The 25,418-nt window shown below is 41.4% G+C and overlaps 1 protein-coding gene across 1 annotated transcript in view; it reads right to left on the minus strand.

Annotated features, from left to right (window-relative positions):
• Window positions 1-17,204: 17,204 nt before the first annotated feature.
• Gad2 (glutamate decarboxylase 2) overlaps window positions 17,205-25,418 on the minus strand; it is a 58,924-nt gene continuing 50,710 nt past the window's right edge. Inside the window, exons 13-16 of the mRNA XM_051205730.1 lie at window positions 24,273-24,422; window positions 21,933-22,040; window positions 21,517-21,606; window positions 17,205-17,482 (exon numbers count right to left, since the gene is read on the minus strand). Of these exons, the coding sequence (XP_051061687.1) occupies window positions 17,309-17,482; window positions 21,517-21,606; window positions 21,933-22,040; window positions 24,273-24,422 (522 nt within the window). The 3' untranslated portion in view covers window positions 17,205-17,308. The remainder of the gene's footprint in view (window positions 17,483-21,516; window positions 21,607-21,932; window positions 22,041-24,272; window positions 24,423-25,418) is intronic.

Below are 25,418 nucleotides of genomic sequence, written 5' to 3' on the forward strand. Positions count from 1 at the left end.
TCACCACCCAGGAAAAGGAGAAAGAGACTGGAAGGAGTGTGGATTCTAGTATCTGCTTCCAGGGCACAGTCTAATAGCTTAACTGCCTTCTCTTAGATCCCATCTATTAGAGTTGGAAACTCAGCCTTTGACACATGGACTTTTGGGAGCATTCAAGTTCTAAGCTCTGGTAGCATAATTGAATTGTTGAGGGTTTATAGTTACTTTGTTTAAATCAATTTAAGTTAACTTAAAAACTATTTTTTTTTTTTGCCAACTGCAATAAGCTTTTAAATTCATTTCCACAGACAGAAGTCTCAGTGCTGAAACCTAACTAGGGTCACAAGCATTTTTGCCTCAAAAGTAGAAACAGAGTTCTAAGTAGGGAAAGTGGCTGTCTGGCTCTGGAGTGTGAGTTTGTGCTTTTAGCCTACAATCCATACCACCAGAGAAGCTAGGAAACAAGGAGGACCCTAAGAGAGATATACATGGACCCCCACAGAAGAGGAAAGGGACAAGATCTCCTGAGCAAATTGGGAGTGGTGGGGGGGGGAGAGGAAGTCAGGAGAAAAAGAAGGGGAGAAGAGGAGGGGAGAACATGAGGGAGCAGGAAGATTGAGTTAGGGGCAGAATAGAGGAGAGCAAGAAAAGAGATACCATAATAGAGGGAGCCATTATAGGTATAAAGAGAAATCTGGCACTGGGGAAATGTCCAGATATCTGCAAGGATGACCCCAACTAACAATCTAATCAATAGTGGAGAGGCTACCTTAAATGTTCTTCCCCGATAATGAGATTGATGACTACCTTATAATGCCATCCTAGAACCTTCATCCAGTAGCTGATGGAAGTAGAAGCAGACACCCACAGCTAAGCACTGAGCCAAACTCCTGGAATCCAGTTGCAGAGAGGGAGGAGTGATGAGCAAAGGGGTAAACACTAGGCTGGAGAAACCCACAGAAACTGCTGACTTGTAAAAGGGGGAGCTTATGGACCCCAGTCTGACAGCTGAGAGACCAGTATAGGACTGATCTAGACCCCCTGAATGTGGGTGTTACTTAGGAGGACTGGGCAGTCTATGGGGCCTCTGGTAGTGTATCAGTATTTATCCCTAGTATATGAATGGACTCTGGAGTCCATTCCACATAGAGGGATACTTTCTTATCCTAGACACATGGGGGAGGGCCTAGGCACTGCTCCAAATGATATGACAGACTTTGAAGACTCTCCATGGAAGGCCTCACCCTCCCTGGAGAGCAGAATGGGGATGGGATAGGGGGTTGGGGGCAGGGGAGGAGGGGAAGGAGAGGTAAATGGGATTGACATGTAAAACAAGCTTGTTTCAAATTTAAATTTACAAAAGGGAAAAGCAAAAACAAAATAACAAACAAACAAACAAACAAACAAAACAAACAAACAAAAAAAAAAAAAAAAAAACAAGATCATGCTATAGGCAAGCCAATCAGGCATTTTCTTAGTGATTAATGGGGCAGGGTCAAACCATTGTTGGTGGTACCATCCCTGGGCTGGTGGTCCTGGGTTCTATAAGAAAGCAGGCTGAGCAAGCCATGGGGAGCAAGCCAGTAAGCAGCACTCCTTCACAGCCCGTGCCTCAGCTCCTGCCTCAGGGTCCTTCCCTGTTTGAGTTCCTGTCCTGGCTTCCTTCAGTGATGCACTACAAGGTGGAAATGTAAGGCAAAAAAAAAAAAAAAAAAAAAACAAAAAAACCAAAAAACAAAAACAAAACACAAACATTTCCTTTCCTTCACACTGCCCCCCAAAAGAAAGAAGCTAAGGGTGAGCTTGGGGCAGATCTGCCCTTCCATTCAGAATTCCCTGTGGTCTTTTGGAATTTGGTTTTTATTTTTCTTCAGTTTGTAGAACTACATATATGATTAAATTTTCAGAATTGACACATGATCATATCTCCTTGAAACCCCCCACAAATCTCTCCCAACATGTCCCCTTTCTGACTGTGTATCTTTTTTTTTTTTTTTTTTTTTTTTTTTTTAAATACAACTGCCAGGTGGTAGTGGTGCATTCCTTTAATCCCAGCACTTGGGAGGCAGAGGCAAGCAGATGATCTCTAGGCTCAACTCCACACTGGGCAGTTATTTACAATGCTTTTTTTTTTTTTTTTAGCTCTTGAAGTTCTTTGCTGCTTTTGAGAAGGTTAATTTTTTTTTTCATGGTGTGTCCATAGTTATATTGGATTGGGCTACTATAAAAGTTCAGCATAGACTGGGCGGCTTAGAAATAACAGCCCATTCTGGATGCTAGTGGTTGAAATCAGGGTGCAGTGGCTTGACTCTGGGGACATCGCTCTGCTGAACTTCACACTTCACACCTCGGAATTCTCATTGTGTCTGCATTTGACAGAGGGTGAAGAGATCCCTCTGGAACTATCTTGTTTTGTAAGAACATCAATTCCCACTCATGAAAGCTTTACTTCTCATGACTGGATGCCTCCCCAAAGGCCTACCTCTAAATTTTATCACATTGGGTGTTGATGTGTTTCTGCTTTTAAGATATGGGGAGACACAATGTTTTGTTTGCACCAATGTTTATGTCCTGTTGTATGAATAGAAGAAGCTAGTAAATATTAAGCAAGCCACCTTATTAGTGACTCCAGGTAGGAAAAGGCACATATTCCATGTCATTTTGCTCCTAAAGGTGTCTGCCTGGGAGAAGGATGCATGTGGGGATTCCAAACAAGCATTAGGGAACCAACCGTTCCAACTAAATTGATGTATGGGCTATTTATTTATTCATCCACAAATTATCTGGTCATATTCACACCTCACTGTCCTCTTTTAACTCCTTTCCACTACTATTGAACTCAATCTCTTCTTCCCAGAAAACACCTCTCTTACTTTCATGTGTGTGTACAGTGACTTGCATGAGCATGAGTGGGGGGGTATTTACTGGGTCAGGACAACTTACCAATGGCTACTGGGAAATATGACTCTCCCTCCTTCAGCAAACATTAACTGCTTATATCTACTCAGCTAGAGGTGAATGTCTTGAGCTCCTTCCACATTTTGTGGTGGGTAGATGTTTCTTATGCAGGGAAACACAGCTGCTGCTGGTTCGTGTGTGCAATGGCTATGGCATGTTCAGAAGACAATGTTTGACTGTATTCCTCCTGTATCCTGTTTTTTACAGTATTTCCATATTTTCTGTTGTGAGTGCTCTGTTACCTGAGCCTTGTGGGGTGTGTGGATAAATGTCATATTTAGGAGTAAATACACAACAGTCTCTTATTACTTTGTCCAATTATGAACTGTGCATTCACTACTATCCACTGTACAATTAAGCTTCTTTGCCAAGGCCGGGAGTAGTACTTATCAATGGGTATGGACATTTAGATGTCATCTTAACATGTCCATTAAGCAAAACATCAGTGGTAGGTTCTTCCTAGGACTTATGAGTTTCCCACCCATAGCTTTCCATCAGGCTTATAGTGAGTGATAGACATGATTCTCCTCCAATGGAGAAGACCTCAAACCCAACCAGAAACTCATATCAATCATGCTCCTATTGAGTCTGTGAGAATATCTTGTTTGTGAGGTTAGTATTATATCACTCTTTTTGTTGTTATTTTTGACACAGCTCAAAATAACTTCAAGATTTATTATCCCCTTGTCTCAACCTCTCAAGGACCACCACACCTGCTTAACTTTTGGCTTCTTGTTTCTATTTTTCTCCTTAGTTCCCTATAACACTATCTAGGTCTTGTCCCCCACTCACCACTACAACCAAGACTTCTGTCTTCATGGATGGTATATGGAAGCCCCCCAAACTGTTCCTGCTTAGAACCCTTAGTCCTGGAGAGCTTCCTGTAAGAGGGAGGCCTTGTACCTAGGCCTGGTTCTTCCATGCAGCAGCACAATGTGAAATGGGGTTCATGTAAGATGCACTGATGAATGAGCACTTTGATTCAGGCTTTGGGCATTTTTCTCATTTGAATATTCATTATCACCCTGAGGATCAGATGCTATTTGTGTCCTAGTTTGACAGGTGAGAGAACTGAAGTAGGAGATCATGAGAGATCTAGTAGGTTAACAAATGGCAGACCAAGTTTCGAGCAAGCCAGGCTGGCTCCAGCTGAAGGGCTGCCAGCTAGCTCATGAGGGGAATGAAAACATGGGACCCACAGTTCTTACTTCTCCTGGCAGGGGCTTATTTTCCAAGCCTGGGCAAATCCAGTTCCTTCCATACATATACTCTAGTTGTGTGTACTTGACTATGCAAGTTTCTGGGAAGGAAGTTAATAGGACTCGGTTCCTCAATGGGCATCAAAGGCCAGAGGAGGAAACTTGGCTTTTATAATTAACATCTCTTATTTCTTGTTTCATCATCATTTCTGAGCAGTTTACTCAAATGTTCGTTGGTTAACATGGTTGTTCGAATCCCTTTACTGCCAGACATGAAGGCAGACACCTGTAATTCTAGCTCTCTGGAGGATCACAAGTTCAAAGCCACCTTGGGAGGCATAGTGAGGCCCAGTCTCAAGCAAAATACAATAAAACAAACAAAACAAAACAAAAAAATGATCCCCTTTATTGTTGGATTCAGAGTCCAGAGTGCTAACCATTACACCATGGAACCAGCACGATCCCCTTTATTGTTATACACAGGAAAAAGAAACCTTCAGGCAGGAGGCATCTTTAAAAACCCCACACACACTGGGATAATATTGTTTTCACTGTGACATCAAACTCTTCTAGTGACTCAGTCTTAGAATACTCACACATCCACGTGATGTTTGTGTTTGGGAGCGTTCACATCCACCAGAAGAGCAGAATGTCTCTCACAGGGCAGCAGTTATCAACCTGTGGCTCTCCACCCCGTTGGGAAGTCAAACCACACTTTCACAGTGGTCAGATATCCTGCATATTAGATATTTACATTAAGATTCATAACAGCAGCAAGGATACAGCAATGAGGTAGCAACGAAATCATTTTATGGCTGGGGGGGGGGGTTCACCACAGCGTGAGGAACTGTGTTAAAGGGTCGCTGCATTAGGAAGATTGAACCACCGCTCTAGGGTGAAGATACTTACTCAGCAGCAGCCTTGGGGCTCTTGCTCCTCTTTCAGCTCCAGCCCTGCCCACTGTTGCAGCTTCCGTGGGGAATCTGGACAGCAGGAATCAAGAAAGCAGTTTGAAAAGTCATTGCAACCTGATGTTCTTTTATTGTATAGGGTTGTTTTGGCTATCCTGGGTCTTTTGTTTTTCCATATAAAGTTAATTATTATCCTTTCAAGGTCGGTGAAGAATTGTGGTGGGATTTTAATGGGGATTGCATTGAATCTGTAGATTGCTTTTGGTAAGATTGCCATTTTTACTATGTTTATCCTACCTATCCAAGAGCATGGGAGGTCTTTCCATTTTCTGGTATCTTCTTTAATTTCTTTCTTTAGAGTCACAAAGTTCTTATTATATAGATCTTTTACTTGTTTGGTAAGCGTTACACCAAGATACTTTATGTTGCTTGTGGCTATTGTAAAGGGTGATGTTTCTCTGATTTCTTTCTCTGCCTCTTTGTCGTCTGAAAAAAATAGGGCTACTGATTTTTTTGAGTTTATCTTGTATCCTGCTAGTTTGCTGAAGGTGTTTATCAGCTGTAGGAGTTCCCTGGTAGAGTTTATTGGGTCGCTTATGTAAACTATCATATCATCTGCAAATAGAGACAGTTTGACTTCTTCCTTTCCAATTTGGATGCCCTTGATCTCCTTTTGTTGTCTTATAGCATTAGCTAGAACTTCTAGTACGATATTGAAGAGATATGGAGAGAGAGGACAGCCTTGTCTTGTTCCTGATTTTAGAGGAATTGGCTTAAGTTTCTCTCCATTCAGTTTGATGTTGGCAGTTGGTTTGCTGTATATTGCTCTTATTATGTTTAGGTATGTTCCTGTTATCCCTGACCTCTCTAATACCTTTATCATGAAAGGGTGTTGAATTTTATCGAAGGCTTTTTCTGCATCTAGGGAGATAATCATATGGTTTTTCTTTTTCAGTTTGTTTATATGGTGGATCACGTTGATAGATTTTCGTATGTTAAACCATCCCTGCAATCCAGGTATGAAGCCTACTTGATCATGGTGGATGATTTCTCTGATGTATTTTTTGAATTCGGTTTGCCATTATTTTATTGAGTATTTTTGCATCGATGTTCATCAGGGATATTGGTCTGTAGTTTTCTTTCTTAGTTGTGTCTTTGTGAGGTTTGGGTACCAAAGTTATTGTGGCCTCATAAAAGAGATTGGCAATAAACCTTCTGTTTCTATCTTGTGGAACAGTTTGAGGAGTAGTGGTATTAGTTCTTCCTTGAATGTCTGGTAGAATTCTGCACTGAATCCATCTGGCCCTGGACTTTTTTTCGTTGGAAGGCTTTCGATGACTGCTTCTATTTCATTTCGGGTTATAGGTCTATTTAAGTTGTTTGTCTGTTCTTGATTTAATTTTGGTAAGTGATAGTTATCCAGAAACTTGTCCATTTCCTTTGAATTTTCAATTTTTGTGGAATACAGATTTTCGAAGTATGACCTGAAAATTGTCTGGATTTCCTCTGTGTCTGTTGTTATGTTCCCCATTTCGTTTCTGATTTTGTTAATTTGCATGTTCTGTCTCTGCTTTTTCGTTAATTTGGATAAAGGTTTATCAATCTTGTTGATTTTCTCAAAAAACCAACTCTTTGTTGCATTGATTTTTTGTATTGTTTTCCTGGTTTCTATTTTGTTGATTTCAGCCCTCAAGTTGATTATTTCCTGGCGTCTGCTCCTGCGGGGTGAATTCGCTTCTCTTCTGAAAACAGCCTGGTATTGGCATAAAAATAGACAGGTAGACCAATGGAATCGAATTGAAAATCCTGATATTAATCCATGCACCTATGAACACCTGATTTTCGACAAAACAGCTAAAATGATACAATGGGGCAAAGACAGCATCTTCAACAAATGGTGCTGGCACAATTGGATGAGGGTGTGTAGAAGACTGCAGATAGACCCATGTCTGTCGCCATGCACAAAACTCAAGTCCAAATGGATCAAAGACCTCAACATCAATCCAGCCACATTGAACCTCTTAGAAGAGAAAGTAGGAGGTACCCTTGAACAAATTGGTATAGGAGACCGCTTCTTGAACATAACTCCAGGGGCACAGACACTGAAAGAAACAATTAATAAATGGGACCTCTTCAAACTTAGAAGCTTCTGTAAGGCAAAGGACACAGTTGACAAGACCAAACGGCAGCCCACTGACTGGGAAAAGATTTTCACTAATCCTATATCCGACAAAGGGCTGATCTCCAAAATATACAAAGAACTCAAGAAACTAGTCAACAAAACACCAAATAACCCTATTAAAAAATGGGGTACAGAACTGAAGAAAGAATTCTCAATGGAGGAAATCAAAAAGGCTGAAAGACACTTAAGAAAATGCTCCACATCCTTAGCTATCAGGGAAATGCAAATCAAAACAACTTTGAGATACCATCTTACCCCTGCCAGAATGGCTAAAATTAGAAGCACCAGTGATGACTTATGTTGGAGAGGATGTGGAGAAAGTGGAACACTCCTCCACTGCTGGTGGGAGTGCAAACTCATACAGCCACTTTGGAGATCAGTATGGCGGTTCCTCAGGAAAATGGGAATTAGTTTACCACAGGACCCGGCAATCCCCCTCTTAGGCATATACCCAAAGGATTCACATCAATGCAACAAAGACATCTGTTCAACTATGTTCATAGCAGCACTATTTGTAATAGCAAGAACCTGGAAGCAACCTAGATGCCCTTCAATTGAAGAATGGTTAATGAAGATGTGGCACATCTACACAATGGAATACTACTCTGCAGAAAAAAATAATGGTATCTTGAAATTCGCAGGCAAGTGGATGGCACTTGAAGAAACCATCCTGAATGAGGTAACCCAGTCACAAAAAGAGGAACACAGTATGTACTCACTCATATATGGATTTTAGACCTAGATCAAATGATCACCAGCCTATAAATCACATCACCAGAGGAACTAGGATACAAGTTGTATTCTAAGAGATTCATATAAAGTCCCTCACAGAACTGGGAAGGGACAAGTCCCCCAGACCTCAGGTATAGTGGGGGGAGGACAGCTAATGGAGAGAGAAGTAGGAGAAAATGAGAGGGAGGAGAGGAAGGCATGTGCGACTAGGAGGATTGAGCCTGGTTAGGAATGGAAAATAGGAAAGAGAGAGAGAGACAGAGACAGAGAGAGAGAACATAAAAGAGGGAGCCAATATTGGTTTGAAGATAAAGTTGAACACAAAGAAAGGTCGAAGGAACTACAAGACTGCTCCCAACTAACAATCTCAGCTTCCGTGGAAAGGCTATCATAAATGCCCTTCCCGGAGAGTGAGATCAACAACTAACTTCTCCATGGAGTCGTCAACTAATGCCTGTTGAAAACAGGAGCAAACACCCATACATAAACACTGAGTCAAACTAGAACCCAGAAGCAGATGGAGAGGACAAGACCATGCGGTAGAAGTACATAGAGACAGCTTACCTGAACAAGGAGGAGCTAAGGGCCACTAGACTGATAGCTGGGAAGCCAACAGGGGTCTGACTCGGACTCCCCTGAATATGGGTCTCAGCCAGAAGGTCTGAGCAGTCTAAGAGACCTCAGACAGTGGAGCCAGGATGTATCCCTGGTGCACAAAAGGACTTTGCAAACATATCCCCCATGGAGGGATAACTGCCTTATTCTAGAGATAGGGAGAGAAGCCCTAGTCCCTACTTCACAGGACCTGTCAGATCTACATGACCCCAACTGGATGGCATTCCCCTACATATTGTATTGTGGTGGGGGGTTGGGAGGGGGAGGGTGTTTAGAGTGCATGGGAGAGGGTAGAGAGGGTAAAAGGGAGGGAAGGAGGGAGGGAGGGCTTGGGGGGAGGGGAGGGAGGGAGGGAGAGGGAACTGGGATCGACATGTAAAATAATAATAAAAAAAAAAAAAAAAAAAAAAAACGCTTTGACTCCAAAATTTAAGTTGAAGAACAAGTTACTGGGGAAAAGTATTTCTATTTTTGTTTCCACAGAAAATGAAAAGATGTGGATTCCTTCCAGACTAATGTGGTTTGATCACACCAGACCGCCTGAAACAGAGTACAAGCTGATCCTACATTCCAAACAGCTGGACAAAACAGCCCTACAGACTACAGCTAGGATATCTGAATCTTCTTCGAATCCCCCAAGACAGCGCCCCTTACCAGCAGGAAGTAGTTTGGAAAGAACGACGCCCAAATTCCCAAATATTGTGTATAAATGTTTGTTTTCATTTAATTGGACTTTGTTATATAAAATTAAATAAAAAATACTCTATATGCAAAAAAAAAAAAAAAAAAAAAAAAAAAAAAAGAAAAGTCATTGCAAGCCACAGCTTTCTCAGCATCATCAAAAGACAGCCGCCAGGGCAGGTGTGTTTTCTGAATGCATGGTTGGGAACTTTCCCACAGAGCATGGAATGCTGTCTCATGTGGGGATCTGTTTGGATCAAGGACAAAAGTTATGCAACAGGAAGTAGAAGGGGGATTGCTGCTCTCTGTGAAGCACCTGCAGCCCTGAAATTCCCTCTCTTCCACAATAAACAAAAGATAAAAGAGATTCCTCACAGGTGCATCAGTGTCCCAGGGTCTACCAAGGCCTTGCCCATTTCCCACCTCCCTCCCTCCCTCCCTCCCTCCCTCCCTCCCTCCCTCCCTCCCTCCCTCCCTCCCTCCCTTCCTCTCTCTCTTGCTCTGCCTCTCTCTTCTCTTCTGCTGCTCCTGTCCCTAGAGACCAGTCTCCCTTCTCCCCTCCCCACTTTCCCATCACTTTCCCTCAGTAAAAAAACCCTCCACCCAATCTGGGCCCAGGGATTGGCTTCCAGGGGCAGGCTAGCTAGGGACAGCTCCCAGTAGGGTCTTGCCAGCTGTACTCCTTGCTGAGCCTACAGCTAAAGGAACTACTGGAATCTTACTAGAAATTCTTTGCCTGTTTAATTTAATGTCCTCTTGATTGATCCCTTGATCAGTAGGAAGTGACCATCTTTATCTCTTATGAGTAATTTGGGTCTGAAGTCTTCTATTTTAGATATGAGAATTGCAATACTTGTTTGCTTTCTGACTCCATTTGCTTTAGATACCTTTGCCCATCCTTTACCCAAAGGTAGTATCTATCTCTGATGGTGAAGCATGTTTCTTGGAAGGAAGAAATTGATGGATTCTGTTTTCTGGTCCAGTGATAAGCTCTGTCTTTTGTTTGGGGAGTTGAGACCATTAATATTTAAATCTATTATAGAAAGATGTATATTCCAAACATTTGTTGATTTTCTAGTGTCTGTTTTCTTGGTCTATTTTCTTAGCCTTTGAATAATATTGTTTATTTTCCCCCCATGATCTCTTAAGTTTATCATTCTTTTAGGTCTGAAATATTCCATCTAGTATCTTCTGTAGGTTTGGATTGGTAGTCATATGTTCTTTCAGGCTGTGTTTATCTGGCAATGTTTTTCTTTCTACTTCAATTATGACATAGTTCTGTTGGATATAGTAGTCTGGGTTGGCTTGTGATCCTTTACAACTGGAAGTGCACTATTCCTGTCTTTCTGGCTTCATCAAATGTTATACAAGACTTCATCCTTCTCTCTTGCAGCTTTCAATGTTTCTCTGTTCTATTATAGGACATGGGGAATTGCTCCTCTAATCTCATCTTTTTGGTGTGCCTCTTGTACTTGGATGGGCATCTTTTTCTTTAGATTTGGGAGATTTTCTGTGAAATACCTTTCTGTGCCTTTGACTTGGATTTATTCTCCTTCTTTTATGTCCACAATATTTGTAGGTTTGTTTTTTATCATAGTGTTTCAAAGGTCCTGCATAGTCTGTGTGATTTTGATTTATTGTTTTATTAGACTGAGTGCTCCAATTCCTCTACTGGTCTTTATGCCCTACTAGTTCATTTTCCTGTTCACTGGTGAAGTTTTTTGCTGAGCTTTTTACCTCAAGTTTTATTTTGGTTTGTGTTTTATTTAATATTCAATTTCTTTATTGAATTTTATTTTCATGGCCTGGATTGTTATCCTTGTTTATATGTTTTCTTAATCTTCATTTTGGCCTCTTTTCATGTTCTGTTTGAGTTCCTTGAACATATGTAATTGTTCTATTGAATTCATTGTCTTAAGTGTCATTCCAGTTGCTTTCCTTGGGGATCAATACTATGGGATTAAAGATCCTGGGGGAGATGTATTGTCTTGGTTTTTCATTTTCTACTGTTTTTAGTAGCGGACTTGGGTGGAGTTAAGTTGTTGGTTATGTGGTCTGGCCCATCTTTGTGGAGTGAGCATTTGCTTCCCTTTTCACTTTTAAGTCGGTTTGACAACTTTTGTGTCAGTTAATGCCTGAAGTTCATTCTTAGTGCCATTCTGGGCTGATTAGTGAGTTGGGCAGCAGAAATATTTGTAGTTTAGCTAAGGAAAGGTGTGGCCTCTCATCTCACCAACAGATGCTCTAGAGAACAAGCAGGTTTTTCTAGTAGTTCCCCAGAAACTGAGGTTAGAGTGCCAGAGAGAAGTAGAGGGAGTGCTCCCAGTGGAGCATTTGGGTACTCAGCACAGGTCTTCAGAGGGTGTCATTAGGGTTTTGGAAAGAGTTTTGAGAGGTTTGGTGGAGTAAGCAAGGCAACAGCATAGGTCCTCATTTGGGCAGCACTGGGATTCCAGCACTAGGAAGTGATTGTCACTTACGGAGGGAGCAAGGGGGCTCAGTTCAGGCCCTCAGATGGTGAAGTTAGGTTACAGGGTTAAGGGGAAGAGAGGGATAGTTAAGGAAGACTGAGTGATTCTGCACAGATACCCCGATGGCAGACACAGTATGCAGGAGGTGTGAGGTATGAGGGCCTTCTACTTGACAGGCACTTGAGGGAGGGTATGTTAGAATTGGAAAGTCTGGGACCTCTTATCTGTCTAGGATAAATGGACACAGGCCTAAATTTGTATGTTGAATTATATCTCAAGGACCTTCTTCCTAGGACCCATTCTCTTAGTCCTCAGTTCTAGAAGCTCAGGGACAGTAGTGGACTTAGTCAAGATTACACCAAACATCAGGGAAAGATGCATGTACAGATGGATGTAGAATACCACAGGAGAGAGTGGGGGGGTTTTGCTAGGACTCTAGGATGAGTAGGAAAGGTCAATAGGATAGTTAGGCAATCTATATGAATAAGCAGAAGACAATGTGAGGTATAACACCCAGAGACAGATACACCGGTATCAAGGTTCAAACTGAAGATCAGAAAACCAAAGCAGCCAAGCCACTAGAGTTCTTACCTCTACCAAGGCTAAGGCCAAACTGCACTGCTCCTCAGACTCTCTAGACTGCAAACTGAATACACTACACTTCTGTCTCCATCTGCTTTACATTCTTCTCTAGTGCTGGGATTAGAGGTGTGAACCACCACTGCCAAGTTTCTATGGCTAATTAGTGTGGCTTCTGGGATTAAAGGTCTGTGCCACGACTGCATGGCTTGTATAACTGTGGCTAGCTTTGCACTATGATCTTCAGGAAAGCTTTATTAGATCACCACAGGCATGAGATTTCTGGATTGAGCTTGTTAGGTGGGCCTCAGCTGAACTCCACTGACCAAGAGTCAGCAGTGGAGGAGCTCAGTGGGGTTTGAGTGTTTAAGGAGGTGAAAAGAGGAGACTTAAAGTGTTCACATAAAAATTAACAGGGGTATGATACAATCAAGATTTGTGGACTACTATGGAATGCTCTATTAGATACTTTTCTCATTGCTATGACAAAGTGCCTGACCACTGCCATTTAAGGAATGGAGGATATGGTTTAAAGCAATACAGCCTCCTGTGCAGGGAAAGGGTAGCAGCAGAAGTGAGAAGTGGCTAGCCACATTGAAGTTTCAATAGGAGGCAGAGAGAGATGAATATTAGTGCTCAGATCTATTTTTCATTTTTTTTTTGGGGGGTTGGACACACCTCAAGGTGAATCCAGTCAAGTTGATGATGAAGATTAGGCAGCACAAATACCAAGAGCCATCTTCAGTGCCCAGTATATATTCAATGTAACCAACATAGAAACTTTATGAGCAAAGTTGCTGGGACAGAATCAAGGAGGCTTGGCGACATTTGTGGGATATCCCAAGGGGCAGTGTTGGGGTTCTACCTTAATCCCAGATAATTCTGATGCAGAACCTGCATTCTTATAACTGCCGAGATGCTTTTCTGTAAGGAGTAGGGTTTTTCCTCCCGCCTCTGGTCTGTCCCGCCGCCGCCGCGCCAGCCCCAATTAACACATGGAGACTCTAAATTAGGTACAATGCTGTTGGCCTGGAACTAGTTTCTTATCGGCTGGCTCTGTCTTAAGTATTAACCCATTTCTGCTGATCTATGTATTTTCACGTGGCCTTCTCTTACCGGGGAGCCGGCTGGCATTCTGTTCTCTCCAGACTCTCCATCTTGGCTCCTTTACTACTTCCTCTTTCCTCCTTGTCTCCTAGTCCCTCCTATCTTCCTTTCCTATTGGCCAACAGTGCTTTATTCATGAAACCAGTATGAGAAACATATACAGAATGACATCTCCCATCACTTTTCCTCATCAAAAAAGAGTAGAAAATTCTTCCTGGGCACAGAGGATAATGGCAGGGCTGTGTGTCCCTTCTATTTAAGAGTCCCTGTCTTTCACACATTCAGAAAAACATAATTTGCTGGTGGGGAGAGAAATAGATTAACATTTGAGCTCTACAGCAGTAAAGGTTAAAGGCTACACAGGCTTTCTTATTTTGTTTGTTTTTTCTCGTTTTTTTCTACTTATGTGAAATGTTTTGTAATAATTTTAATTGATCACTTCTGTTTGAAGGAGAAACCAGAATTTGTGCAATGGTACCCTCCAGATGTGGCAGGAGGGGGTGATAGCAGAGATAAGACCAGAAAGACAAGAAAGACATTAAAAATGACATCTGCCACATGGCAGAGTTTGAAATGATCATGCACAGACTGGATGTGTCCACATATACACATTTATTTGGGTTTAGAGAGAAAACACAGGTAAAATACTTTGATCATACACAAGTTTATATTTGGTAGGAAGAACAGGTTGCCACATGTCTGTATGTTTTATTTTATTTTTATTCTGTCTTTAGTAATGGAAGGGTACTGGGGAAATATTGACATTATTCAGAAACACCACTTGGTAACAAGATCTTGGCACACACAACTAATTAATACACAGTGTTTGCATTTAGCACTTGAAATAGAAAAGCACGTGCAAGATGATACCTGATTTGATGGTCTTTGATTCTTTGTCCTGCTGCTATATTTACACCTGTGTTTCCTTTGTCCATGTTCTGAGGAGCAGCACCTACTCCGAGTCCCCACAAAGTGAACAGCTGCAGTATCAGCAGCTTGTGACACTGTAATTGGCTTCTCTAGCCGCAGAGATGAAACAGGGTTCACGTTGCATTTTGTGTTCGATCACATAATTGTCAAAGAGATTTCTTGGGGTGGGCTTAGCTGAGGTTATGTTCTCTATAAGAGCTGACATACAGGGCACACAGCTTGGGAAGGGTGAGAGGGTGAGGGAGAAGAGAGGCGAGAACAGGAACGGATGCAAATACAGTTCTCATAGTCTCAAAGCTCAAAGTTCAATATAGCTACCACGTAGAAGACGACACACTGATAATTGTGCAAGCTTTTACAGCAACACATGTTAATTTGCAACACCACACAATTCAATATAGAGTGCACAACCCCAATCCAAGGTGACAAGACAGTACTAACAATGTACTAAAGGCAACACACACACACACACACACACACACACACACACACACACACACACTTTTCTTCTTTTCTTTTCTCAAATCCCGTGACAGTACATGAGCTCTATACCATTTAGAGATCTCAGATAAACACACACTGCACTTTTTTCAAGTATTTTAAATAATAAATGAAATATTGCTGTGTAAATAAAAATGGCCATATCAATTCTGACTAAAGATGAAACCAGTGTTTTATAAATGAAAGAAAAGAAGGTCACAGATAAAGACTTTTGGCACTGGGGATTTGGACCACTGTTCAGTGCAATTTCCCTCCATTATTCTTTCTTCCCATCTTCCCTCTTCCCCTCTCTCAAGTGAATGGTAGATCTAATTAAAGCATTGCCCCCCCCCCTTTAGAATACAGTGGGAAGAGATCTCTACATCTAAGCAAGGCTCTAGAAAATGCAAGGAAGAGTCTTTGAATGAGGGGATAAGAGATTTAATTCCAGTAAAAAGTATTTTGCTGGAATCTCATACATGGACATGACTACTTTTTCAAGTTTGTCATCTCATCAAACCAGAAGCCATCTTGTGCCACCAAGTCTGTCCCCTAAGGGCTAAGCTTTTCTGTCTATCAGGACACCTGGCCTTTTGCCTTCTCTAAGTGGGACAGTGGGTTTGATAGATGAATATCTCTTCTTGTGAAATGAGATCTTTGAGCCTGAGGTTCAAGATGGGTGGACAGCTGCTGGTTTACTCTCCACAGCCAGTTTCCCAAAGGCCTGCTTGCCCACTAGAGAATAGTTAAAATGGGAGGCTATTCCTTCACACACTCAGTTGCATAGTGAGTTTTCTTTCCAGTGCTCTGGGAAGGCCATTGGCTTTCTAGACAGCAAAGGCCTGAAGCCACATTTATAGACAATCAATATGTTTGCACAGAGCCTGACCAAATAAGATCTGGGACTAAGTCATGAAGATATATGTCAGTTGAGGACAGGGCCTTCTTTCTTCCTGTAGTCTTTCTGAATTTTGAAATGCCCATCCACTTGGAGTGGAAGAATGCTTCCAGACCTATTTTAGCCATTTATTTGTAAGAGGCCATAGTTCTCCTACTAGCACTTAGGTCATATGTGACTCTAAAGTTATCATGGAACTATGGATAGCTCTCCATATAGTTGACAGGGAAGGAAACTTACTTTTAAATTATTATTTTGAGTTTTAGTGATCTCTGCGTATCCTTGTTATTGTGGACCTTGACCGGAGACAGATAAAAGATCTTAGGCTATCTTGAAACTGCTTGCGTGAGGCGCTTATTTCAGAAAAGGAAAACATCCACATGAGATACTAATTCCTTCTTGTGGGTTGGGAGGTAGGGGAAAGCAGCAGAATGGTATTTGGGATGAAGCCATTATTGTCATACAGAGGTCTCATCTCCCATGGCTGGGTTTAATATACTGAGGAATGTGCTACACTCCTCCTTGGTAGGGCTGATTAGGTTTTATTTTTAGTTTTTTTCCAATTAATCCAAGTGATCTAATAAAAGAATATGGTTTGAAAAGAAACTTCAAGAACTAATATCAACCTTCTGTTCAAATCAGCTACAGGGGAAAGCAGGACAGACATGCTTACTGGATCTGGGACCAAGCAGGACTTCTAAAGTGGGTCTTCTAGGGCCAACTCGTGCAAAGCCTAAACAGGAAGAGAGTCTTAAGTGTTGATCCGGTCAATTGTTTTTAGAAGTTTCTTGTGTGTGTGTGTGTTTATTTGTTTTGAAATACTATCTTTAGGGATATGATAAGCCATGATATATACTAACATAAGTTATTAAACTTTTAAAGAATTTTGTGGGTTCCTATGATAAAATTACCTTGCTAAAGTGTTTTATTGTGCCTCTATGAAAATAAAGAGAGAAAAAAAGAATAAAGAAATAAATCTGGCTTAGGTTTCATATCTGCCCCTGCAGTTTATATAACCCATATAAAATAAAATCTATATGTTACAAAATAGGATTTCTTTTATATATATTTTCTTTTTGTAAAATTATATGTATTTAAATACATTTGAAATGTTGCTATAGGTAAATTAGAAATTTTTTTCTAATACTATGAAAAAGGCAAGAGTTTGTATTGTCAGCGTACATTTTATATTTACTTTGTCCTTTTCACGGCACCCCAGAGAACCCTTTATGATTCAAGGGTGATTTGGCACTATTCAGCATTCCTGCTGGGAAGTGAAAGTAAAGTTGGATTGGCATACAATATTAAAATGAAAGTATTTATAACAACTTTATGCTTTCTCTTACTGATGAGAACATAGCTTTTTGTCACTAATTATTAGAGATGTATTCTAAACTTAAGAAAGGATTTTTAAAAGGAGCAATGTTACTCTTTATGTTTGTTAGTTTTTTTTTTTAACTGTACTCTACTGTGACGCCACAATATAGAAATAGTTTTACTTTGGAACAAACTACAAATACATTTACACAGTTGTGACAACTTAACTGTCTACCTAGAGAATTTAAACACTTTGATGTGCAAGGTGATTACAAATCCTGTCCCAGGCGTTCGATTTCTTCAATGAGGAAGTCGATGTCTTGGTGAGTTGCTGCAGGGTTTGAGATGACCATGCGGAAGAAGTTGACCTTGTCTCCCAGGGGTTGGTAGCTGACCATCGTGGTCCCATACTCCATCATTCTGGCTTTAATCACTGGTGCCACCTGTAGAAGAGACTACATCAGTGCAATGTCTTTCTTTTCTAGGTTAGGAATCCCACAGCAAGCCTTGATTTTGTTTTTTAACTAAATGGTACCACAGTTTTCTCTTGGGGTCAGAAAATGAAAAGAGCTCAAAACATTGAAAACCGGGAACTGCGATCGATAAGTAAGATAAGAAAAAATAAAAAACATTAAAAACCTTAAATATGATAAGAGTAACACACAGCAGGCTAGCAGATGCTTGCCACCTTGGTTGTTTAGTTAGTGTTTGTTGGGAATGGGAAGAATCTGGTCTTGGCCCAGGGCTAAATGGTTTAGCAGAACTAGATGGGAGAGAGTTTCAAGACAGAAAATACGAAGTCATTATAAAGAAAACATTGTTCATAGAATTATTATGAGGGATGTGCCTTAGTATCAAGTGATGGTTAAAAGTAGTAGACCTCTGAGGGGCTGAGAGATGGTTCAGTGGGGTTAGTGCACTTGCTTGGAAACATGAGGACCTGTGTTGTCCTAGCTCCCATGTAATAAAACCAGGAGTGGTTGCGTGTGCCAATAACACTAACACTGTTGGGAGGAGACAGGCTGGCACTGGAGTTCACTGGCCAGCCCAGCTAAAACAGTGAGCCTCAGATTCAGCAAGAGACCATGTATCAAGAGAACAGGGCTGAGAGAAATAGGGGAAGACAGCCAGTGCCCTCCTTTGGCCTCCCCAGGAGGGTGCACCCCCACTGCCAAACACACACACACACACACACACACACGCACACACACACGCACACACACACACACACATAGTTATCGTATTTCTGATAACTTTCCTGTGATCCAAAACTTTCCTAGTTTCTTTGCAGTCTCTTTTTAAATTGCTTTCCCTGATGAGTATGTTTTTGGAGGGGGAGGGAAGCTTTTAATGCTATGAAGAATTATCTAGGGGTAAAAAGCTGAATCCACAAGACTTCATATATAGAAGAATATCTCAGACAAGATCACAGCTTCATGGATTCTCTTTGCTGTTTCAAACTGAGTTCATGGTCCCTAGCTTGGCATAAAGGTCTTTTGTCACCAGCTCCAAGGATTTATCTTCAACTGCTCACCAAAATGAATCTACAACTCTGACAAGAGCAACTTATTAAATATCCCTTGAACCATCTACATTTTTGCTGTTTCATGCCTTCATCAGACCTATGGTGGCATGCTCTCCCAGTCCACAGTCTACATCCTCTGTAGGACTCCACATCCTAAGCACTCTGCAGGATTTCTCCCACGTTGCTACATGTCCTGCAGACTCTTTCCTGCTTCTCCTGAGTTGAAATGAGATGGGCCTTACCTGTTAAATCTAACAATATCCTGATAGTTTAATTGGCCTATCATCTTTCTTCTTCTGAGTTATAATGAAGTAACAATATCCTAATTTTTTAATTGGCCTTTCACTGATAAACAGATACATCATCTCTTTCTTCCTCAGCTGTAAGCTGCTGGAAGTTACCTTTGCTCCCTAGCACAGCGCAGGGGAAGTGTAGCAGGCTTTCTGAATTCTGATATGGCAGTAGTATGGGAAGAACAGTTCTCTAAGACAAGATATACATTCCAGTTGCATCTCAGATTCGTGATCTGCCTACGTGCATTTGCCACTGGAGTTTGTAAATATAGCATCTGACCTTTGGTGTTCATAACAAAGACGCAGCCAGAAATGAGAAGCCAGACTTGTTTTTAACTTAGATAGGATGAGCATGTTCAGAAATTCAGTTCAAAATGGGGACCATCCCTTAAATGACAGCAGGCCTCTTCATAATTAAAATAAACAGTTGTTTCTTCCTAAGGGGGCTAGTATTCATGAAATAGCATACAGTTATCATGGAAATGCCCTTTCACTATTTGTTATAAAGATTTTGTGTATAAACCCATTTGTTGATGTTTTGGAAATCATCAATTAGTGAGAGGGGAACTATAAAAGCTAATAAAAGAGATGCAAGTAATGATGGAGAATGGCTGGGCCATAAGATGCACACCTTTAATCCCAGCATTTGTGAGGCAGGGGTCTCTGTGCCCTCTATTCCAGCCAGGGCTACATAGTGAGCCATTGTCCCCAAAACAACAGCAAACAACAACACAACAAAAAGAATAATTAGAAGAGAGGCTAGAGTGTAGCTCAGAGGTGGAACAGCTGACAGGTATGCATGAAGTCCTGAGTTCCATCCCTAGAATAGCAACAACAAAAAAAAGATGATGGTGATGAAGATGAAACAGAGGAACCAGAAGTAGGAGCAGCCTGTCTGGGCAGCCGGAAATGCACATACCGGATCCTCATCCTGACATCCTCACTATGGGGTGAATGCTTGGATTAGTAATAGCCATTTCTGTTATCCAGATATTTGTTCCTCACCAGTGAAGCCTGGGAAAGCCTCAGGAGCCACCATTAACATAAGGGGATGTTCCCTTCCCTTATGCATGATGGTATGTGAAAAGCACTTACTTTAGATTGGACATTGTGTCCCCTTAAAGGTCTATGTTGTCATCCTAATTCCAAATTAGGAGGTAGGGCTCTCAGGAGACTCTGCCTCATTAGTTTGTGCCTTTTTATGAGACCCCAGAGAGGTGTTTGTCTTTGACTCTTTTTTTCTTTCTTCCTTCCTTTCTTTCTGTGAGAGGAGGGTGCAGTGAAAACAGAATACTAACGGATTAGAAAGTGGGATCTCAGCAGATATAGGATCCTCTGACTTCTTGCTCTGAGGTTTCCCAGTCACCAGAACTGTGGGAAATCAATTCCTGTTGTCTATAAGCCACCTAACCAGTTCATTATATTGCAAACCCCCACACCTCAATACTTTAGCTCAGCAATTGACCTTGGGGTAGGTTCTTTCCTTGTCTTGTCCAGAATTTAACTTTGCTCTCTCTCTCCAACATGCAGATGCACACATGGGAATATGTACACACAGGTACATTTGCAGACATGTGTGAACATGTACCCTTATATACAAAACACACTGACAAATTAAAAAAGAGAGAATCTACCACATCTGAGTTTCACTATGCTGATGAATGTGATGATGGATTGCTAAAGGGCAGATGTTAATGTCTAAAAACTTTCTTGAGGATTTTTCATCTACAAGAATCATTCTTCCCTTAATGTAGAGGGAATGAATTGTTCTAGTAGGTCAGTAAGATAAGGTGAGATTCTTAGCAATGGGAAATACATGTCTGCCTAACCTAGCTGTGCCTCCAGCCTCCTCTAGTCACAGAAAAAAAAATGCCTAGAGCAGCTAGCCTTCTGAAGTTCAGGTATATACAGTCAACCTAGTTTTCTATTTCTACAAGACCGTGATGTCAAATAACAAAAAATATACTATACCCATGTGTAGATGTTGGGGGCAGGTAGAGATTAAAGGTAAAATATATATACATATATATTTCCTGACCAAAGAAGACCTTGAAGCAACTTAGGCTCTGGAGTCAGACTTACTGTGAAATTTGGGGACAATTACATTTTCTCCCTGTCAATCAGTACTTGGCCACATCAACTCAACATGAGTCTCTAAGTGACCAACATGATAAATGTTGAGCCTGGGGCACAGTGCACACTGTAAATGGTAGCTGTTAATATTATTGTTCCTTCCCCTGGGTAGCCTTGACCTTGGTATCTCAAGGGGGTCTTCCACAGCCTTTTTCTTTTTCTTTTCTTTTCTTTTTTTCTTTCTTTCTTTTTTTTTCTGTTTCTGATACTTAAAGTGTTTTTTGTACTTGTAACTGAGTATCTGTTTCCTTTCAAAAACCAGGAAACTTTGAGGACAGTTCTTGGTGCTTTCTGAATGTCAGTGGAGATTATCACCCAACCAATTTTAAGACATCATAAACTCTTTTTCTCTAGAAACAAGCAAACAGAATTGTGAAAAGTCAGGAAATACAGATTTTGTGCATCCTGGCTCTGTGGGAGCCACAGAGGGTATCCATTATCCATCTAGGTACCAGCTGGTATTCCCCATAAAGATGTTTCTCGTCAAAAAGAAGACACATAGACCAAAGGAACTCACAGCACTTACCTTTGAGAGGCGGCTCATTCTCTCTTCATTGTCTTCCAGAACTCGCAAACTGGGAGGTACAAACCAGAAGCACACATTTGTGTGCTGAGGCTACAAGGAAGAAAGTAGGATTCAGACATGGTCCAAAATTCCAAGGATGATTTGGATGTGTTTATTCTTTAGGTTCAGAAGATAATTGCTGTACTTAAATGAATAATTGCCTTTGGAGTGTCTCACTTTCACATTCTATACAATTACTTGTGAGTCTGATCTTTATTCCAGCTCAAAGGGGCCATCCCACCATCTATTGCTTCCCCTTGTAATGGTCCCACTTAGCTAGACAGCATGTTTCTGACATCAGAAAACACCAGGGGTGAAGAGTGGAATTCAAGACGCTGGGATTCAACAATGGCAAGTGTTGAAATATGAGTATATACCTTCCCATCAAACACCATTTCATAGCCTTCTCGGTTTTTGATGATATTGTATAAATACTCTGCCAGCTCCAAACACTTATCAATATGTGCTTCAAAGCCAGTAGTCCCCTGTGAAAGAGAAGAAGGAAAAGCATTAGGCAGACCCGGCATGTGGGTAGCTATCAGCTGGAAATAGGGGAATGACATGAGTCCCCGGGAGACTGGGGGTCATCCTGCCCTTTCCAGCTCTGCCAGGCTGAGATGAGACTGTTCTGGAGGCTTCTCTGCTGAAGGCTCCCTTTTAATCCCCCCCCAGGTGCATTTGTTCCTTTTCATTACTAGGGCCCACAGCTGACTCCTTTTGTTCCCAGGGCTTAATTCCCCAGGCAATTATTTTGATTACTCAAGGGGAAAATTTGCCTGTGCAGCTCATAGATGCAATCATGGAAGTCATTAATAACAGAAGAGCTGGGCTAGTCTTTTCCTGTAGGCAAGAAGCCTTGTCAGAGACCCCCCCCCCCCACATGCCTGCTTGGCCCCCACTGGTGTTGTAAATTATCCATCCCCAAACTCCCTAAATGACTCAGTAAGAACAAACAGACATTGAATGTCAGTTGATCAAACAAATGAGTCTTGGGAAGCCTGTCATTCTGCCTAGCTTTTTGGTGTTGTCCTTTGCGATGATGCGTGACTCATATGTCAGCTGGGTGAATATGCTATTGAAGTCCTCTACTTCTCAGCTCTAGAAACCTCGGGTCTGGACTTATGAAACACCTTGGGCTGGAGCTATTTAACCAATGCCTAGGCACACTAAGCAACTGATTTCTAAAATGATTTTCCTCCTTTAGAACCTGTATTTGGCAAGTGCAAATGCAAATGTCAGAAAAGAAATTAATGCTGTTGGTACTGGCATACTACCTAACCCAACATGGGAACCAGAAGAAGCAACTCTAACTATAAATGGAGAGAAGATGGGTATGTTTTCCCCTTTTATTCAGGGCCTTATCATCCCTCAAAGGGAAGACCCAACACAGCCCGTGTAAAGCATGTTTCAGGTCTTAATTCCTGAGGCAAAGGAAAGAAATACCAGGTGTGGATCAAGCAGCAAGAATAGGTCAACCCCTGACAGGAAGGTGATGAAGCCAGCTTTTCCCAGCCTTGAAATAAAAGACCCCAGAGAGCGGTGAAAAAGGCAAGGTCACCAGCTGCATTACTTAAGAGCTTTCTTTTTTGTTGTTATGAAAAGCTTCAAATGTCTGGATATCCAAAGGGAAAAGTTCCATTTGGCTTTCATTTTTCCCCCCAAGATGAAATGGTAAGAGTTATCAAAGTAATAAGTGCAGTCCCTCAACCTAGACCAGAAGTGAAGGTAATTATCCCATCTGAAGCTCCCTAGCCATGCCTGTCACAGCGGTCAACCTTTCCCTGAAAGAACAACTGTAGCAAATTTACATGGCTGTGAGACAAGATCCTACTCAGAAGACAGGCTGATCTCAATCAAGCTCACACCAATCCTCTTGCCTTAGTTTACGGAGAACATGGTGTTTTTTCTTACATGTAAATTGAGAGTCCAGTTAAAATTAAACTAAGTGGGTCACAAAGCAAAGTCCAGAAGCCCCCTAAAAGATATGAAGGTGGGTTTTTGGGGGGTGGGAGGGATAAGAAAGGGTGGAGGGACACATGTGACTAGAATGCATTATATACATGCATGAAACCATCAAGGAATAAATTAATAAAAAATAATCTCTGACCTTTGCAGCCTCCTTACAGTTAACATCTGCCTCCAGAAGGCTGAGAAGAGGCCCAGCCTATATTGTACCAACAGCTACAGAAAGTACTTCACTGGGTAGAAGAAGGATCACCTCTAGGTAAATTTTGAGGCACACAGAACCCTACACAAAGGACTGGGAACTTTTAGAGTTTAAATAGTGTTTTCACATTGGGAATTATCCCTGGAAGTGACCAACATAAGGGATCATGGTAGCATTTTTCATTCCTGTTTTCCTTCTATAAACACATTAATCTACCCTGGTGATTGGTCATCAAGATGGAGAGGAGGGCACAAAATAAACCAAATAACAATGAGGATGATAGCAGTAAGAGGTGCCTCTCAAAAATTAGGCTGCTCTGCCAAATGCATCAAAATGGGTTTTTTTGAGTTAAGAGCTTTAGAAACAACTGGCCTTGAGAGGAGACAAAGGAGGGGGGTCTCATTGTACTCTTGCCCATGGAGAATGTGGGTATGCAGATAGAGATCAAAGAGAATTCCCTGAGTAATTTTCCATCTAGCAATCACTTTTTACAACCTTTGTCATATAGGCTTTCTTTTCTTTAGTTGCCATTCAGCGGGTGTGTGCTCACCTTTGCTCTCCACATGAGCCATAGTTTAAAGACATCAACATGGCGTCCACACTGCAAGGCCTTGTCTCCAGTGTCATAGGACAGGTCATAGTGCTTATCTTGCTGAAAGAGGTAGGAAGCATGCATCTGGTTGCAGCTCTGCATCAGTCCCTGCAAAAGCAAAGAGGACATTCAGGGCACTCTCCTCACTCTGCATTAGCATTGCATTGTGGTAGCAATTGTTAAGGAAGAAGAGAAGCCATAGACCCAAATGTTTTTATATCTCATGGAAGAAGAAAACAGTAAGAGTTAAATAGAAATACTACTGGACAAGACTGTCCAGGCAAACATCATAGGCTGATTCGGGGGCGGGGGGGGGGGGGAGATGAATGCTCAGGGTAGGATGCTACCAGAGGTTAACAGGGTCACATTTACATTTTTGTTTTCTTCTTCTTAGGAAATAACATTTACAAAAATACATAGATACATAAGCTTCACATGATGTTCATTTTCTAGGAGTTCATCTTAATCTAGTTTTGTTATAATTAAAATATTTCAGAAACCCAACACTTGGAAGGATTGCTGCAAGTTTGAAGTCACCTCGGTCTCCTTAGTGAGTTCTAGGTCAGTCAGGGTTGTATACCAAGACCACCCTTTTAAAAAGAAGGAGGAGAAAGAGAAAAAGGAAAGGGGAAGAGGCTTCAGAGGCTTCTATTTCTTTGATTTTTAAGATTTACATGTGTGGATACTTTGCCTGCATTTATGTCTACCATGTGTCTGTAGTGCCCCAAGGGGACAGAAAAGGGTGTTATAATCCTTGGAACTGTAGGTACAAATGATTGGCAGCTGCCAGTTGGGTGCTGGGACTCAAACCTCTGAAAGATTAGCCGGAGCTCATAACTTTTGAGTCATCTCTCCAGTCCCAACTTTCTGGTTCTTAAAATACCATTATTGTGGTTCTTCTAGAACTTTCACTCCTCTGTAATTACTAGAGCTTGAGCTATTAGGTAGCTCGTTGCTCTTATTTTTATAAACTGGCATGTGAAAAAAATTCAAAGACACTGCAATTATGAGTTGAACCTAAAGAAGCAGACTTTCCCATCTCCTGTTCCTCTTCTGAGAGTAGGGCTTGGAGACTGCATTTTCAAACATTCAGTTGCTTATGGC

Source organism: Phodopus roborovskii, unplaced genomic scaffold (genome assembly GCF_943737965.1).
Source record: "Phodopus roborovskii unplaced genomic scaffold, PHOROB, whole genome shotgun sequence".
In the NCBI taxonomy this organism is placed as follows: domain Eukaryota; kingdom Metazoa; phylum Chordata; class Mammalia; order Rodentia; family Cricetidae; genus Phodopus; species Phodopus roborovskii.